Source organism: Zonotrichia leucophrys, chromosome 4 (assembly GCF_028769735.1).
Source record: "Zonotrichia leucophrys gambelii isolate GWCS_2022_RI chromosome 4, RI_Zleu_2.0, whole genome shotgun sequence".
In the NCBI taxonomy this organism is placed as follows: domain Eukaryota; kingdom Metazoa; phylum Chordata; class Aves; order Passeriformes; family Passerellidae; genus Zonotrichia; species Zonotrichia leucophrys.
This window is the reverse complement of record NC_088173.1, coordinates 39,419,494-39,438,226: the sequence shown is the minus strand read 5'-3', so window position 1 is coordinate 39,438,226 and position 18,733 is coordinate 39,419,494. Positions and strand designations below refer to the sequence as shown.

At 38.6% G+C, this 18,733-nt stretch overlaps 1 protein-coding gene across 1 annotated transcript in view; it reads right to left on the bottom strand.

Annotated features, from left to right (window-relative positions):
• EDNRA (endothelin receptor type A) overlaps positions 1 to 18,733 on the bottom strand; it is a 32,881-nt gene that overhangs the window by 2,609 nt on the left and 11,539 nt on the right. The window contains exons 3-7 of the mRNA XM_064711234.1: positions 12,575 to 12,702; positions 6,823 to 7,021; positions 2,864 to 3,016; positions 922 to 1,055; positions 414 to 522 (exon numbers count right to left, since the gene is read on the bottom strand). Of these exons, the coding sequence (XP_064567304.1) occupies positions 414 to 522; positions 922 to 1,055; positions 2,864 to 3,016; positions 6,823 to 7,021; positions 12,575 to 12,702 (723 nt within the window). The remainder of the gene's footprint in view (positions 1 to 413; positions 523 to 921; positions 1,056 to 2,863; positions 3,017 to 6,822; positions 7,022 to 12,574; positions 12,703 to 18,733) is intronic.

Genomic DNA, 18,733 nt, shown 5'->3' with positions numbered 1-18,733 from the left:
ATTTCATTACTTACTTTTACTTTTTTTTTTTTATTTTGCTTCCTGTTGTTGCCTTTAATAGGTGGACAGGGGCAGCTTGGTGTCATCAAGAATGGAAAATTGTTATCAAGCAAATTCTATTTCATGTGCATGTCACGTGCAGATAAATAGTATTTACAAGAGCATGTCTATCTCAGTTTATACATATGAGGACTATGCCAAACTTATTCATTGGTTTAGTATTTCAGATGAAGTGGATTGCTTCATCTTGGTAGATGTGCTATGTGAACTGAACTGCTAGCTGCTCAACCAGACAATTTGTATTCTTTCATTCCTTTGCAAGCCTCTTCTCCCAGCTGTTAAAAATAGATAACAGCCAAGTGGTTCAATACAGTGAGTAAACTGGACATAAAATCTTATCAAGAGAAGCTTACCTGGAAACAGTTTTTAAACTTCTTGCTCACAAAATACAGAGCTATGGGGTTTATACAAGAGTTCATGGTTGCCAGGTTGATGCTGATGTAATCCAAGGGCAGCAAGAAACTAGGAAAGAGGAAGACAAACTTTTAAACAGTTCAAATGATACAGAAGCATCTGTTTTCCTTGTGGTTACAGCCTCTTCTGCCACACAAACTCATTCTCTCTTACTTAACTCCCTCAATCTAATCTTCCACCATGCCATGTCTATAATAACCTATCTCATATATGTTAATAACCTGTCTCACAGATGTTCAGAAAATCTAGAGCAAAGTTACTGAAATAATGACAAACAACATTTGTTGAGATTATGCTACCCCATTAAAACTGAAACTGCTGAAAATGGGTGCAACTTAAAGTTAATGAACACCACAGTTTCATTGCACAGTGACTTTCCTCATAGAAATTCTAAGCATATAGCACTATATTTTTTCAGTACAAAGTATTGTATAGAAAGTGAAGTACCTGAGCAGTTCACATCTGCTGGGATCTCTTTCATTGTACACCATTTTCTTCAAAATCCGGCTCAGATGGAGAGGGAACCAGCAAAGAGCAAAAATCACAACTAAACAGAAAACTGTCTTGGCAACTTCTCGGCGCTAGATAAAGGAGATAAGAATGTATACTGAGTGCCCAATGCATCCTAGCAGGTGATTGTAGTTAGTAATGTTGGCAGCAAAGCCAGTAATATAGATAAATTATAAAAGGGTTCCCAAAGGGAAGCTTTTCAGCTTTCAGTACATCAGCTGCCTGATGTACTCTTTTTTTATGGGGTTTGTCAAGTTCTTGATCCTGGTCATCCTCAACAGAACCTGCTCATCACTGAGGCTGGGGCAGCTGGGCCCACAGGTATTGGTACTGCTGGAATATTGTAGGATTCTCTCTGATATAGTGTTCTATAAAGGGATACTGCCCAGTATCTTGATTTTGCTATGTGATCCTTACTGCGAGATCTTGATGTTCTCAGGTAAGTAGTTCCTCTACAAACATTTCAGAAATTTCAGAAAAACAACTTAATCTTTTAATACTTAGGAAATAATTGCAATTTAATGGGTTTTTAATGTGGCTCTAGAGAGTTACAGATGTTTTCGTGGATTTTTGACAATGCATACCAGCGGTGTTTGGTAGGCATGGGTTTGATAAAGAGAAGCATATGAAGGGGTAAGGATTCCATGTAATATATCAGTGACAAGGACTGATAGGCTCTGTCATGAAAGAACTTGAAGTGAAATAGTGATTACAGTCTTGTTAGACTTTGAATATGACTTTCATACTTTCCTTTTTTTTATAATAGCAGCTTTTATCAAAATATTAAAATATTTGTTAATAGATTTTTATGTGGAGAAGTATATAGGAAGGAGGGAGGGAAGGAAGGAAGGAAGGAAGGGGGGCAAAAGGTGAGGGTTGAAAAGATAAATATTTTTAAATTGTGGCATAACGTCATCCTGCAGCAGCCAGTCTGAGAAGCTTAGTGGGCACTGCATTTTAGGACAGTGGATTCCCCCTCTTCCTAGTACATACCATTCTAGTTCTACTGGGTGGAGTAGCCTGTGTGTGGCCCTAGAACACACTGTGTTGCAGTCCCAGGGCCTGATGAGGGAAAAAAGTGGAGAATCTGCACAAGGGGAGGATTTTCCAGTCAGCCCTGATCTGGAATGAAGCAGCAGAGGAGGAACCTCTGTGAGAACTCACTCTGATGCTTTAGGGATTCACATCTGTGAACATGGAAGTTAAAAGAGTGGAATTTGAAGGGCTGATATTAATGCAGGGGAAAAGCTCCAGACTCCTTTTTAAAGTTCAGTTAAGTGTTAAATATCAGCCAGCGCTGCCAAACCAGCAAAGAGACCCAACGTGAGCGACTTTGTTCTGTGATCGTTTGTTTGCTCTCTTCTCCTGTTGCTCTTTTCAAAGCAGCTACAGCAGTGCTACTGCAGCAGTGCAATAACCCTGAGAAGCAAAATCCACTCTTTTCTAATCTAGGTTATTCTCCAATTGCTTTTTATATGGAACTACAGTTACATATCAAAGAGTGCCAAAAGGAGGGAGGATCAATGGAGTCCTGTCTTTATACAGAAAAAGAAACATTTTTGGCAAATCTTTGTAGTTAAATTTCAAAACATTTAGCCAGTAGTGATTTGAGGTTAAAGAGAAGGAGGGCACGACTGTCACAATAAGAAAAGAAAGAAAAGGGTTAGTTTCCTGAGCATACTGTCTTCAATGCCTCCTTATACAAAGATTTAGTCTTTTGTTCCAGGTTTAAATGAATGCCTTAACATCATAAATAACCCACATCCTCACTTTCCACTTCTGTAGTTTACTGTATTCAGGTACACTTTGAAATATTTCTAATGTAACCCACAGAGAGAAGAACAATATTTTCAAGCATTAGTGTTTCTAATATATTTACCTGCTTCAGGTGTTCACTGAGAGCAATTCTCAAGTTGCTGTTTCTTCTGTTTAACATTTCACAAGTCATTAGCGTATAAAAGATGGCAGTACATGCCAGCGGCATGCAGAAATAGAAACCAAACAGCCACCAATCCTTTGCATCTTTGTAAAACTGCAGAGAAGGAAGAGAGCAGATATTTTCTTATGATTGAATGCAAAATACCGCAGAAAGGCCTTGGAAAAGCATGACAGTTGCTACACTGGTATCTGTCTGTTTGCTTATTGTTGATCTCTTTTTGACCAACATCAAAATAGGAATTGTGGCAGTGTAAACATTTACAGAGAGCCTGCCTGTACCTTTGTTGCAATCTGTCTCGGGTTGGAATTAATTGTTTTTGGTTGTACTTTCTGAACATTTATATTCATTCATGAAAACTGGAATACAGCTGCATGAAAAAGACCTGCCAAAATGTAGACAGTGTCAGTCTGAGATAATGAATCTTACTAAAAGCCTGTCTCAGGAAATGCCATTTACCTCTAAAGCTTCTGTCCTGATGCCAAAAAAGGAAAATTCAAAATGTCTTGTAAGTTTAATCACCTTTTGTTATCAGTGAAAAGGTTGGCAGTTGGTTTGCTTATGTACTGGGCAGATAGGAGCCACTTCATAAGTGTTTGTCTGATATGTGCAAAGCTTAGGGATGGCTTCCAGTGGTACAGTTACTTTTAACCCCTTCACTGCCATTTCCACCATTTGCCTTTTGTGACGGGACAGTGAGGTATTGATAGAATAGCAATACTTTGCTCTATGTAATTTTAAGTATTAGCTGTGATGTAAGCAGTGCTGTAAGTTAATGCATTTATGTATTTATGTATTATGGGAAATACTACATTTGAGAAAACATTTAAAATAGCCCTTGTCTGTAGGGAATCATGTTTTCAGACTTCAGAAAATACTGTATCTTGGTTTTTAACTGTTATGCTCAGCCAAAAGTATGCGCTGAAATATAGCATTTCAAACACTTCCTGTGTCTAGGTTATGAGTATAAAAGGGATGTGTCACTCTTTCCCCCAGCTTGTTTGTTCTTAGAGGATGTGCTCTCGTAACATCACAGTTCCCACACCAAATGTCAAAATTCTTATGCCTGAGGATTTTATGACTCTTGTTTGAAAAACTCAAACTTTTGACATCGTTTTTACATTTAAAACCAAATAGCACTAAACTTTGAAAGATGAAAAAAAGTCGATACAATTCATATACTGGTGTCTAATAATGTTACTTTAAAAACCTATTTCAGTTACATTATGAAGTTGATTTACTGAGAAAAAGGGAATGCTTTTGATTTTTTTCCCTCTGCCCCAACACAGCTGCATACAGAATTTGCTAGTTTAGATTATGCTGCTGGTTTCTGGACCACAATCCGACCTCACTCTGGGACACTGTGTTGTGTTGATTAACTTGTTTCCTCCTCCTCATTAGCCTCCTCTCCTCCCTGAGAAGGGGCTGCAGTCTCCTGCATAGCTGCACTTTCCTTGGGGCAGAATTTCCCCCTCTGGGAGCAAAGCTTTTGCCAGCAGAAAGCCGGAAAACAATATGCCTGATATTTGAGGAGTTTGTACTGAGGGCAAATGTAATTACTGCTCCTTCTTCAGAGCACAGGATTACAAATACATGGACACAATTATCTTTTCCATGGCAAATTCCTCCAAGTCAGCCTGGAATCCTGTTGGCTGGGCAGCACAACAAAATGTGTACTACGTGAATCCATTCCATGTTTACAAGGAAAACTTCTTGTCCTACAAAAAGTGTTCCAGGCTCCATGAGCATTGCCTGTTGGTCAGGAAAACACACGAAAGGTCTGTGTCACAGCCCTGACCAATTCATCACTTCTGGATGAGGAGTTGGCCTCGTGGAGTTACAAAATCTACTCTGAAATGTCTGTAAATGATTAATTGAGGAATCTGAGTTTCACAAATCTTACATCAACGCACAAAAATGGGTTGATTGAAGAGAAGTAGACATTCTTTTGTTTGTCTTGAAAACCCACATGGAACTGGTTTTCTACAGGAAATGTGCATTTTAAACAAGTTTCCTAGTGCGCTTGGCCTCTTGGGAATCATGGTCTAGCATGAATATTTTAAATCCTTCAAAGATAGCTTTAAACATGAATAAAGCTCCTATTAAAAACAGAAGTTAATAGCAAATCCTTCCTGAAGTTTAGTAATTGTTTATTGTGGTGTTTGTGGTAGTAAATACTATAGTTAAGGTTAAAATGGTATTTCCACTTTAATCTCATGTTTGTACTTGCTTGCAACATATTGAAACACAAAGCTCTCCATTTTGACTGACATATCCAACATTTACTCTAAACTTGGACAATAACTCTTGGTTTGATTCCTTAAAAATCAAACTGCTGTGGAAAGATTGGCACTTCTGAATTATACTGAGCAAGTTGGAGTTACTGCTTCCTGCTACGAAAACAAACCTGCTAGGAAAACAAACCAAAGCTATACTACTTAGAACATTAGGAACACAACAGTAATCATTAGAGTTAGCATGTCTATGGAAGACCTGAACTATAATGCTTTTGAGAAAAGGGAAAACTGTTCTTTTTCTTAGGGAAAAAGGAAGTGAAGGTTGTCCAGGCACATTTGAGGAGAAAAAAAGCCATTAGAGAAGGGAAATTTTGCTGCAGTGTGTTATTCATTAATCACAGTCTTTTAACTACAGTTTCTACTGTCATTTAGGCTGTGGAGTCAAGAAACAAAAATATATTAAGCTCTGGGAAATTCCATTCCATCTTTACCGGCATTAATTATTTCCATTAGGAAATTCCTTTTGTCTTCTCTTTCAATTATTTCATGCTCTTTTGGCCATCCCTATAGTCAGTGTAACCCTACCACAGTTGGGGGTGTTCCTCTGAAAAAGTAATCACCCACACTTTTTATTTTCTAAAATTCCTTGCTCCACTTTACATTATCCTTCCCAATTCTAAGCCAAGTTATGTTCTGGTCCAATAAAAGGAGAAGCACCAGATATTTAAAAAAGAGAAACTTATACTCTATCTTGAAAAATTCTAGTCCAAAATAAAACCCCGAGTTTTTCTTAAGACTGAAGACCTGGTGCTATCTTTCTTCTCTGCAACAGACCAGAATATTGCTCTTTAATTACTGGATGAATGGTACCTGGCCTTTCACTGTAATCAGAAATTTAAAATAATTAAGATATTTTCTCATTGCAGGGCCATGTGGAAAACCACTATGCCCCTATGCAGTGATGTATTGATTTTGTAGTGACTTCTCACCTGAGCTGCTTTGCAGAAGTTGATGTGGGTTTTGACAGCTGTTAATCTGCAGGAGCACAGAGGGTGAGGGGTAGGGAATGTGCCAAAGCAGCCTGGAGTGTCTCAGGCCCTCCTCTTGCTCTTGAGCTGCTGTATCTAATGGCAGCTAACGCTGCACAAACACCTAGCTGGAGGTGTGGGACTGTCAGCTTTGTGGTCATGATTCCTTGTAAACTAAAGGATTATTTTTTATTTGACTTTAATTCATGTAGCATGGCCCCACCCTTTTCTTTGTGTGCCAAGAGAGCTGACTACTGCATACAGAAGGATGACTAATCATGGTAAAACATATGTTTTGACATTTACAAGCTCCCAGGTGTTGCACCTTGAAACTCAAAACTTTTCAAGGCTCTGGCTACCCTGATACATCTCTTGACTTTTAGCAGGTGTGAATTGGAAATGTCTGTAGTAAGAATCTTCAGTAGCAAACAAATAAAAATGCAGTAAAGCCCGATTTAATCTCTCTGGCTGAACACAGAGAAAAGTCACTGTGAACATAGGATCCTCTTTGCACCAATACACATTAGAATACATTTTGCAGTTTCATGCATGAATAAACTCTATTATCATCTGGTATCTTAATTGTCTAACCCACGTACTGTGGGTTCCAAAAAAGAGAAGACAGGATGTTACTTACCAACATGAAATCATTTGTAGGTTTGAGCATGCAGGTAACATAACTTTCTTCCTTGTATTTGAAAGGTACCACAGCAAAGCCAATTGCTTCTGGGATGGCCAGTATGAAGGACAGAAGCCAAATGGAGAAAATTTCAATAGCAGTGATCATGGGGATTCCAATCCCCTGTACACGGCTCCAGGACGCAACTGCTCTGTACCTGAAGGAGACAGGTGTTAGTTTCCAGCCTGCAGTTTCCTTCTTAAAACTTCATGGTTCAGTGACATATGGCAAGTGAATTCCTAAAGCTGACATCTGAGACTTGTATTTCTTGGTTTTTTTCTGCCTATTGCAGGGCCTCTGCCAGCTATCAACTTTCCTGGGCCATAACAGGGCACATGGAGGGGTGGAGAGCAGACAGCCAGCTGCTCCTGTTCTGCTTGGCTGTGGGATTGTGTGGAATTCTGCTGGGTGGACTGCACTGATGATTTCTAATCAAAGTAGGCAAGGTTTGTGAGGACAGACTATATCTTTCACTAAATAACTGCCATAACAGAGGGAAAAAATCTTCCAGGCACACAGCCATTCTAACAGATACAAAGCATCCATCTCCTTCAGCTACCTCAGCTGTGCAGCAGTGCTACCCAAAGCTGTCAGCTTCCAGGCAATGAACCACTGGGAAAATACTCTTGATGAAGTGTAAATGCATTTGTTCTGTTTATTCTGTTCAATGAACTGAGAGGATCTTTCTTCTCTAGTTGTCTCTCAGTTTTCAATGAACTTGAAGAAATTTATTAGCCTCGAGACCTCAATCTCTCTGTCAGCTCTGATTAGAAGGTTGTAAAATTATTCCAAGACAGATAAGCATAGGATACAAAGTGCAATCTGGTCCATAAACTAAATTTTCAGTAGTTGGTTTAACTGTTGTCCTGCAATTACTGCAGTAAACTACTTGCTTAGCATTTCCAACAATTTAGCAAAGACAGAATATTGGAAAGAACCAATATTATTTTTGATCTTGTAATAATCTGAAATTCATTCTGGAGAGCTCTCTGTCATTAATAAAGTAATAAGTTCTGGACTGTTAATGATGTAACCGTTCTGAACTTATTTTGCTTCCTTAAAATAATAGCACCTTTCTATTTGGAATGACAGTGCTGCATGGGTATATCATGGCATCCACTGATGAAATAATCTTCTTTGGTTAAGGATAAAAAAGTCATGAAAGGTTATTTGTCTGCTTAAAAAAATATCATATTAAGAAGGGAAATACTGGATTTGGAATTTTTGGGGTCACAGAATCACAGAATGTACTAGGTTGGGAAAGACATTTTGAGATCATCAAGTCCAACCCAGATGGAAGGAATGAGGAGGTTCCGATGGGAAAAAACATTTTTTGAGTGCTACAGGACCTAGGCTACAGAGATCAGGAAAATTTGGTTATTGAAAGGCTTTCTAAGCCCTCCTTTAACCAATACAGTAACACTGGATTCACACACAAATAATTTCTTCTGATTTTTTGTATCACAGCCTCTTTTTAGTTTGGAAGTGTGCTTATTAACTAGATGGAAGACTTGGGAATTCCATCCCCTGTAACCTCAGTGTTAGGGGAATGACAATGCCTGAACGCAAACCCAGGCTTAAGCCCCTCACAAAAACTTCAGCAAGCATTGTTACCCAATATCACTGGCAAGTGTCAGGGGCTGCCATCACCCCTGCAGAAAACAGACTGGAAAGCTTTGCCTTGGTATCTACAGCACAGTCACAGGTGAACTACAGACAGGCTCTCAAGGCTCTCAGAGCATCTTTTCTACAGAAATGTGTGTAGAAATACTTCCAGCATAAAAAAGCAAACTACAGCTTGGAATTGCACATTAAAAATAAAAACATCATCTAAAAAGGCATCCTTATCTTCCAAGAATGTGAAAAAGGGGAGGTCTCTGAGATTAGAATTCTGAGACTGTCTAAACAAATTGAATTATACTGGGAGAACTAAAAAAGAAATATCCAGTATCTTATCTTCTCACAAATATTCATATTAAAATTTAAATTTAATTTTAAATAATTTCTCTGTCATATTTCTTTTTGCCAAATATCAAATTCTAGCTTTCATCACCAAATTGAATATTCATTGAAACTTAACCTTTCACACAAATGCTCAAGTATTTGTGAACTTTGGAAATTTAACAATCAATTAAGAGTTTACTTTCTACAGACTGGCAATTTTGCAATCATTTCTGTCAGCTGCACAAGTAACTATCCTATCCTTGACTGACTGATGCTGTTAGCAAACAGGGCCTTGTACACTGTATATATTTTTCAAGTAGCAAATGTAAAGCTTGTTTTATGTTACCTCTGGAAATATAAGAGTAACAAACAATGATTTACAAACTGTGAAACAGTTATTTGCTTTCTTTCATTTTTATACCTGTTCTTTTGAGTTACATCTGTTTTGTACGTGAGGAGATCACTATGCATAGTGTAAGGATTTGGGTCCTGTATGTATTTTACTGGGGTTTTTTTCACTTTGCAATTCAAATAACTCTCAAATAAGGAATTGTTAGCTGAATATTTTTATTAATATTTTCAGCTAAAACATAAGAAGCTCAGTAATTGGATCAGAATTTGCTGAATGTGTATTAAGCTGCAATTACTCAGTCCCTTTACTCACTGCTGTAGGAGTGGTTTGAAAAATAGTGGTAGTAATAATAATTTTAGTAGTAATAATTTTTCAGGTGGGTGTTCTGTGGGTTATGTAATACAGAGGATCTTTGTCTAGCCACAAACCTCCCACAATCAAGAGTGAGAAAGTACTGCAGGGTTTATTTCCCTCGTACTTGGAAAACATAGGATGTCTGCCAGGGACTTGACATAAAATACATGCAAATGCATTGCATTTAATTCCTCACTCTAAACTCTGTGTGAGATTTGTCTAACTTTCCTTTTGTTCTGTTTTTTTCCCTCTTGTCCCCAATCTAAAATGTTTGCTTTTTTTCCCAGGTCCCTTCCTGTCCTCTCCTTGATGTTGTGGCCCCTCTTCTTAATCCCTTTTTCATTTTCAACTGCTCATGCATGTGCTGTCAATTTGTACACATACACACAATTAAATATTTTTCACTCCTATCCAGTTATAACATGCTTAAAGCATTTATTTCAGAAGGACGTCTTGTCTGGATCTGAGAACACCAGTGGGTGCTTTTGTTCCCCGATTCCTTTTAACTTAGATTAGAAATTAGGTGTTAATTAGAAAACTAGGTGTTCAAATGGCCCTGTCATATAACAAGTGTCTGTTCTGTGAGTATCATCAGCCCTTTGTAAGAGTGAAGAGTAGTGCAGGAAACATAAAGGACAGGATCAAGCACGTCTGAAGCAGCCACTGTCAAGATGAGTGCCAGGACAGTTCCTAAATGTCCCTGCTGTTGCTGATACAGAACTGTTCTGCTTCGTTATTAGCACCACAGCTGTTCTTCATTTTATGCAACTATCTTAATATAATAAAGCTCTTGGGGTTTTATTTTAGTGGCAAATTCTTGACTTGTCTCAAACACTTACTGTGAGTTGGTCCAGATAAAAATATCTACTTTAGGATTACTGTTCTTTGCACTGTGCTATGCAGAGGAGGCAAGAAGAGAGTGTATGCACGTGAAATGAGATCCATAACTTCACTTTTCTTCTTCAACCCATTTCTTCATCAAAATCATTATGTCCAAGACATAAGCAAGAGTAAAAACTCAGGCAGGGAAATATCCTTCCTCTTAGTCACACTCAGGCACTGTTTGGAAAAAGAGTCACACTATCTATCGTCACCATCGTGACCTGGAGTTTAAAAATGCCTGGGGGGCATCTGAGGTGACTTCAAGTGAGCTTCCTCCGAAAGGTGAATGGCTGCCTTTCTGCCGGCCTCTTAAAACCCTCTCCACATGTGAGTGGCCATTGTTCCCCTTGGGCACGCACAGTTAAACCTTAATGCACTGTCAGGGCAAGTCACTCCAGGGCAGTAGTAATAATGAGGGAAGTTTCACAATAAGATGTAGTTAGCACAGGGGTTTTCCTGATAGGAGAAAAAAGAATCCTGTTCTAACTTAAGGCTGTAGTCTGCAACAGGGATAGAGAGTCAACAACGACTGAAAATATGGAGCTCTGGATTCACTTTACCGATTGTCTCCATCTTTTATGTGCCATAGAATGCAGTATATAGAGGCCCAAAATAATTATAAACAAGATAATTTTCAGGAGCTTTTTTAAAGCAAGAATTAACTTGCCCATAGACCAGAAACAGTCCAGCTGTGACAGCACACTATTTCCTATTTACTCATTTTCCATTCCAGAAAGCAACCATTAGCTGATGTGGAATTCTGTGCCCAACTGCCAGTGTCCAACCTAACTTATTGAAGGTGCTCTGCGCTCTCATGGTGATTGAAGCTAGATTCAGCTCTTGTTAGCCAATATCAGAATCTGGGTCTATACATCTGTTTTCTAACACACATCCTCTGCAACCACTTACGAGAGTAGCAACAGATGATAAAGAATATGTCCTTGGCAAAGTGTCTAAGCTAAGGGAGGAAATTAAATAGTCTGAGTCTGATCCCATACCAGATTTTATGCTCAAATGGAAACAGCATTTGGTTGTTGTGAGGATTAGGAAATCAGTCCTTGTAAAATATATATCTACAAAATGGTAGCTTCAGATGTGTTAGTTCCAAGTTATAAAAATGTATGTGACAGAGGAACTTCATCTAGTGAAACTGCAGTTGTCAGAATTTATCTAACAAACTGCCTGTTTCATGTGCTTGATCTATGATTTATTCCTTAGAGTGATCCATGGGATTTTATTTATGGTGGACAGATATTGTTTGAGAAATAGAATTGGTTTTGTAGTTCTCAGACTCAAAAAATGGAAGTAGAACAGTTTCCTGTATTACCTTTTATTTTTTTTTAATTTCTTTTTTTATTTATGGCTTTGGCTAATGAGGTACTAATGCAGTAAGGAAATGTATTCTAGCTATGAATACTACCAAATGATTATCCACTGCAAACCTTATACATCAGCTTTTTCTGTAAAGCCAAACCAATATTAATTTTAAAGCTTCTTGCATCCCTGTACTAATACACATACTGCATTTTATTTTACAGTATTTTCTGTATTTAGAGGTAATATCCCAACTGATATTTTGGAGTAGAACACAATCAAGTAACTCAAGATATAAAAGCAACTTTTACAGAAGTCAAGTGTTCATCTGATATTGCTTTTTATGTATTAAGAAAAAATAGCAAAAGCATTAGTTTTCAAACTACTTATGTATCAAAGCAAGTTTCCAACATATTTTTCAGTAGACCTCTATTAGTTTTGAAAGTTATCAGAATAAACCCTTGTTTATTGTCCATAGGCAGTGAGGTGAAAACCTAATTTTTAAGCCTAAAGATTATGATCTTGTTCAAATACAAAAAAAAACCCCTGAGTTCATATGAAAGAAAGAAATCTGAATACTGAGTCAAACCCCAGTAAATTGTTGTCTGGTAAAAGAAGGTGAAATAATGCTTTACCAGAGCTTTTAAATACGTTTAAAAAACATGTAAGGTTCATTAGCCCAGGAACTTAATATTATACTTTGAGCCCCAAATGTGATGCTTGGCATTAGCCAGAATATAAAGACCAGAATCTAAGTTATATCTGTATTGTAATCTGCCTGCTAAGAAGACCATGCTTAGTGCTCCCAGATTTAGGAAATCTGCACATGCAAGAAGAGTGGCAAAAGAGTAAAACATACTGTACCTGTCCACACTAAGGGCACACAGGTTAAGGACTGTGATTCCCACTGATGCCTTCTGGATAAAGGGAAGGAATTTGCAAAGAAACTGTCCAAATTCTGTATTTCCAAAAGGCCACTTCTGAGCGAGGAGCTAAAGAGAAGATACAAAATAATCAGAATATTTAAACAGTAACCTAGCAAGTATGCCACAATTGTAGTTCTTTCCTGTCTTAGACGCAGCCAAAGTAACCTTGAATTCTCCATAACTCAAGCATATCCTTGGTACTGAGTGAATCTGGGAACTAACTGCTACTGTGGAAGCACAGAAGTTGGAAGTTTACATAAAATGTTGACCTCGTGGTGTTGCAATAGTAAATTGCATTGTTGAATTTTTTTTTTTTATTGTTGTGAACCTGCCAGCAGTCCTGAATAATGAAAATCCAACTCAAGCCTGTCATAAATGGTTGTGATTGCCGTGTCCCAGAACCAGGCAGTCACAACGTAACTCGGGGTCCATAATGAAATACCTCAGAGCCAAGTCCTGGTGCTGCACGCAAGTAGATTCTTGTCATCATAAATGTACCATTGTGTAACTCATGGAAACATCAGTGCCAGACTGTGAGGAGTGTGAAGAAAACACTGTGCAGGCATAATTTGTTCCATATTGCATTTTAAAGGACAACCGTGCAAACATGTGGGCTGTGCTTCAAGGCAGCAGAAAGGCATCCATTGGAAAGACGTGAGTGACTGAGGCTTAGAGCAGTATTTCCAAGGAGGCATTTGCATAATAAATATTGGTACAGTGATTCATGGGCACAGTTGTGAAGAATTAGCATATAAGTACTAATATTTCTAGCTATAGCTGTTAAAGCTTTGAACACGTCTTGGAACTGGGCTTTGATAGCATGTATACACACAAAATACAGGACACAAAATTCTTCAGGGTAATCAAATCTACAACTTGCTGCAGAGTCACAGAAGATCACCCTTTACATGTGCTGATAGTGAACTGGCAGCTTACATTCAATGTAAGTAACTGTAATAAATGAAAAATTATTGAGTCCATACAAAGCACTGAGCCCTAATTTAGCTATTTTAACTCAAGGGTATTTCAGCCCTCATGAATAGTTCTATTGAAAAACAAAGTCACTAAACCTCCTCACTCTTGCACTACCATGTTGTTCATCTTCTTTTCTAAGTCTCTGCTGCTGAGACTTTCTTAGCAATAGGACGTTCATTTTTGAGAGTTAGCTTTGCAACCACAAGGACTAGAAGTATTTTTTAGTAGAAGCTTAGATCCTGGAACACACTTATTTGGTAAAAGTAGGTGTGTTCTAGCTGTAGAATTAGAAAAACAAATTCTGATTGTAACTCAGGACCATAGTATACAAATCAAACATTTTATTTCTATTTAAATTAGTGTTAAATTGAGGTATGCTAATAATCACTACCTTTAGCAATACAAATGTTATCTGTGGGAAGTTCAAATTCTGTCTTTATCTCAGTTAAGGAAGGTGTTACCTTTCTGGTTTTTCACAGCATGAGTTTTTCAGAGAACTTTGCTGTAGTGTATAGATGTTGATCACAAATATCTACCTTAGTAGGAATTAATCTTCTCCTCATACTCCTGCTGTGGATTTTTTGTGCCCCCTCTGTTTTATATTCATTCATCACAATGCTGAGTTACTTGTGATTTTGTCCCCCAAATGATACCTGAAAAATGCTGGAAGCAGCTATGCACTCCACATTGCCTGTGTCTTTCTAGGATTATATGAATGTCATTTGATTATTTGTATTTCAGGACAGATTTTAGCAACTTACAGCTTCCATCCAGCTGGGTGGAAACTGTGGAAGTACCTTTGGTATGGTATCCCTGTTCAGGATAGTCACATTTGGTGAAAGGCAATCCCATTTTTCTTAAAAGGCTAGGGATTGGATTTCTAGGATTGGTGATTTAACTACCGTCAGTACCTTCAGTGATAAGTTTATATCTGCAAGCTCTTGATTAACTCCTCTGATTCTATCTGTATATAGAGACTGAATGAAATACATTTTAAGTTCCAGCAGAATTGTTTTCCAGATAGGTTTGCAATAATGTAACGAATGTTTGCAGAGCATATTCTGCATTTTGTCTAGAACTCTCATATGAGATTTTAGTTTTTATCACAAAAAAAAATAAAATTTAAAAAAGAAGGGATGACCAGAACCCATAGCAATTCAACCATGTTGTGGTCACATGGAATTTCACCTTCAAGCTCTTGGCTGGGTTTGGGTAAAATCAGAGTAGTTCTTAGTCTGGGAAGGCTAAATTATAAATGGCACTGCCATGGAAAAGCAGCTCTGGCAGACTTTTGTCAATCCCCTGTGCCAACCAGAGCCCCAAGACCCATTTATCATTACAGATCACACTTGAAAAGGCAACTGAAAGGCACCCATTCATTTCAGCCCCTGACTGTGGCTGTAGCTACACCAGAAACGAACAAGCACTTTGTAGTGACTGCGAAACTCTGCTACTACAAGGAAAATATTAGCTTCAAAAAGAAAAGGGTTGTACTTGAAAAAGGTTCACTAACTCATTACTCCTCACAGGGAAGCTTTAGCATGCTTCCAGCATGTATGCTTCAACCCCACACCCCAGGAAGCTCTCCTTTTTTGAGATTAAAAGTATTTTATTCCTTTTGTTTCTTACACTTTCCACTAATTGAAGTAATCTCAGTACCAAATCATTAGACATTCTTTTCAAGTGGATTTTAATCAAAATCCCTGGGACCAGAAATAAGGTTTTTTGATTTCAAGATTCACTTTGCAATCATTTCTGGGGGTGTACTCCATTATCACTCTGCATCAGCTATGCATTCATTACTTCCCCTTGGATCAGGTGCCAGTTTTTTTCTTCTGTAGATATTTTTAGTCAGCAAATCTGATCCTGTCTTTAGTTTTATTAATTTTTGCATCAAAACAAGTCCATTTCCCTCTGTCCTGCCCTAGCATGGTATGGATATTTCAGAAGGAAATAAGAAATTTATTTTGTATTACAAAAAATGAACCCAGGAATTTCATTTAATTAATCCTGATTTACTTAGGTGCAATACAAGAACTGGAACTACTGGCTTTGCTCTTTAAGTGCTTTTGCATATTTTAATATCCAAATGAAATGATTATAAAATTCTAGAAAACTACATTTTTTCTCAAGACTCTAGGATAGAAGAAATCAGACTGATTGCTCCTACTTGTGTCCCAGCTCTCTGAGTTGTGGAGTGGATTGTGCTTTTGCAAACCCACTTACAAAATCTCTGAGGTTTCAAAATAAGACATGTGGCAAAGAAAATGCACTTTTCCCTTGTGCAGTTTGCAGCTTAAGAGTATTTCATACTGTGGTGCAATTCCTGACAAAAGAGTGTGGTCAACATGTATTTTTGCACTGAAATCAGAAATCAAGACTGCTCTTGAAAAATTTCAGCAAAGTGACCAGACAGCCACAGCTTCCTTGAGCATCCTCCCTTCTCTGCTGCTTTATATGGCCTCTCTGCCCTGAGCTGCAGCTGAAGACAAACAAGACATCAGCACTGAGAACATTCCTTTGCAGTGATTTTTAAATGTCACTCCGTTGATTTTATTCTGCTGCTGCTGCTATTTTCCAACCCCCCTCAGTATGGTAGCTGATGTACAAAACATCAAATCCCACTGTGCATCCCAAGCAATTTATATATAGTCTGGAAGAGAGAATGTTGTAAGCCCAGCACATGAGTGCTGCCCAGAGCATGCTCATTTGCAGGCACAGTGTTTATCCCATGCCAGGCTGGTACTGTGTGTTTGCAGGCAGATGATGGCTCTGGAGCTCAGCGCAAAATAAATGGGCTTGGTTGTGTGCTGGATCGGAACCGGCTCTGAGCTGCTCTGCTGAAACTCCTTCAGCTCAACAAGTACATGTCAGGGGGTCCCCTCTCTCTGTCCTGTGGCATTGAGGATGGCAGCAAAGGCTTCCTACCTGACCTTTCCTGCTCTGATTTCATCCTAGTGCTCTAGAGACTGCCTCTTCCTATATCCGCCTGGGACCATTGTTGTGCTGACACACGAGATGTTCTTCCCAGAAACTGAACTGTGTTCCTTACACAGTGCTTAAGCAGTGCTTGCCCCTTAAGCAAGCACAGTCCTTAAGCAGTGCTTGCCCCTTATGCTGCTGCCATCTAGGACACTCTCCCAAGTTTCATGCCATTTAAATGTTCCATGATACTGCTGGAACAACTCTGGCACAGCCATGGAAGTCAGCTTCTATTCTGTCTTCAAGAAAAATAGAAATATCCTCTTTATTCCACAACTGAAGTTACACTTGGGCAGTAATGGAGAAAGGGACCAAGCCAGCAGATTTTGTCTGTACAGACACAATCCAGTTGTGTAAGTGACAAACATCTCCTAACTGGGGAGCAGCAGTTACAAAAGCAGAGTAGTCTGTGGTGATTTTCTTTCCTTGCCACATAGCCCAGAATAAAAGATAAGGGAAATTCTTTTGGTTTTGTTACATCAGCACATTTGGTGTTGCTGGCTTTTTTTTTTCCATTTATTTTTTTTTTTTAAGGCTAGTTTCCTCTAGGCAATAGTGAGCTGTCTGGATAAAACTTAAATTGTGTTCTACAATTATATATACCCTTGTCTGATTCAAGGCATGAGCCAGACAAGGTGTCTGGTGTTTTGGGTGGAATCCAGGTGATATCTGACTCAGGACAGAAGTGTCTAAGTTGTGTACCCCGACTTGACTGCATTAAGTGACAAAAGATGATGGTTCTGACCGAAGTGTCTCACCTATCTCTGATCTGTAAGACTGCTTAGTTAGGAATAAGGATGTATTGAGTCCTCAGCAGTGGTATTTTGGTTGTGGTGACTGAACAGGACCCTTCTGTCCTCATAAAACGTCATAGGGTCAGAATTCATTGCGCGTTTTGAAGTATTTCCCTTCTTCCTAAAACCCATATATACAGGAGAGAATGGCATTGCTGGACAAAGCTCATCCATTTCTTGCCTCACAAGTCACCTGTGCTCCACCACTTTGCAGGAAAGAGGGAGATTTGTCAGGGGGGAGAGGAACACAGTCTGTCTCTAAGTGTTCCTTCCCACTGCTGATGTGAAAAACCACAGATTTTGAAAGCATGGTGACTAGAGGAAAACAGAGTAGAGGAAAGCAAAGAATGAGGGTTGCCTTTATAATGCAGGGCATAAGATCAGTACTGAGTATATGGTGAGGTGATTGTTCAAGCTTCTGCCAGCTTTGGGATAATTTGTTTATTTCCTTATACTTAGATTCACAGCCCTGGCATGGTACAGAAAACAAACTGTATCTCTTTGACTCTTCTTTGCAGGAAATACATTCCTGATTTTGCTACTACCAAGAACTCTTTTTTCCACTTTGGGTGGGTAAAATACTGACTGGTTTTCTTCCTGGAAGGAAGAAAGGTTATGTGGGGATGCATGAGAACCATCAAAGACATTTTTTACTCTGAATTGCCCTGCTAGAGTTTTTTCTGCTATTTTGCTTATCTTAGCCCAGCTGAGTAAAGGTGAATGTAGCAAAGGGTCTCATGCCATTCACTGAATGCCTACAGTGCTTTCCTCCTGCTTAGGCAGCTATGGAAGGGAATGTATAGTTTTAACACACAGGAAAATAGATTCTACTTCAAGAGTTCCTGAAAAGTAAGGAAACAAATGCCCTGATTTTGCAACTGAACATTCTTTCTCAACAAACTGGAAGAAAAAGAAATCCTAAGGTTTAGGTTCTTGTTAAAATGCTTATATTTATTACAAGAATCTACTTAGCAGTAAAGCATTCCTAACAACCCTAGGCATCTCCACTGTGGTATTTTTGTTGTTTACAAAGCAGGATTACTTTCCATGGTGTTGGCTATCTTCCCATCCTGTTAGGTAAACTGTTTCTCAAGCTGAGCTGCTCTTCTTCAGGGAAATGAGCTGCAAGGTGTGCTTATGTGCATGGTGATTTGTTGAAAGGAATTTTTTTCAATCCCTGGGAATAATATTTCTTTTGTTATTCTTCCAGCTGTGTTTTCTTTTGTGTGTTGCTAAAAAGAGTGACAGGATTTCTAAGAAGTTACTGCAGAACCCATAAGCCCTGAATATGCACAATCAAAACAATTCCTTGTTATCTGTAGAGTTCAGCTGGTTGAAAAATAAAG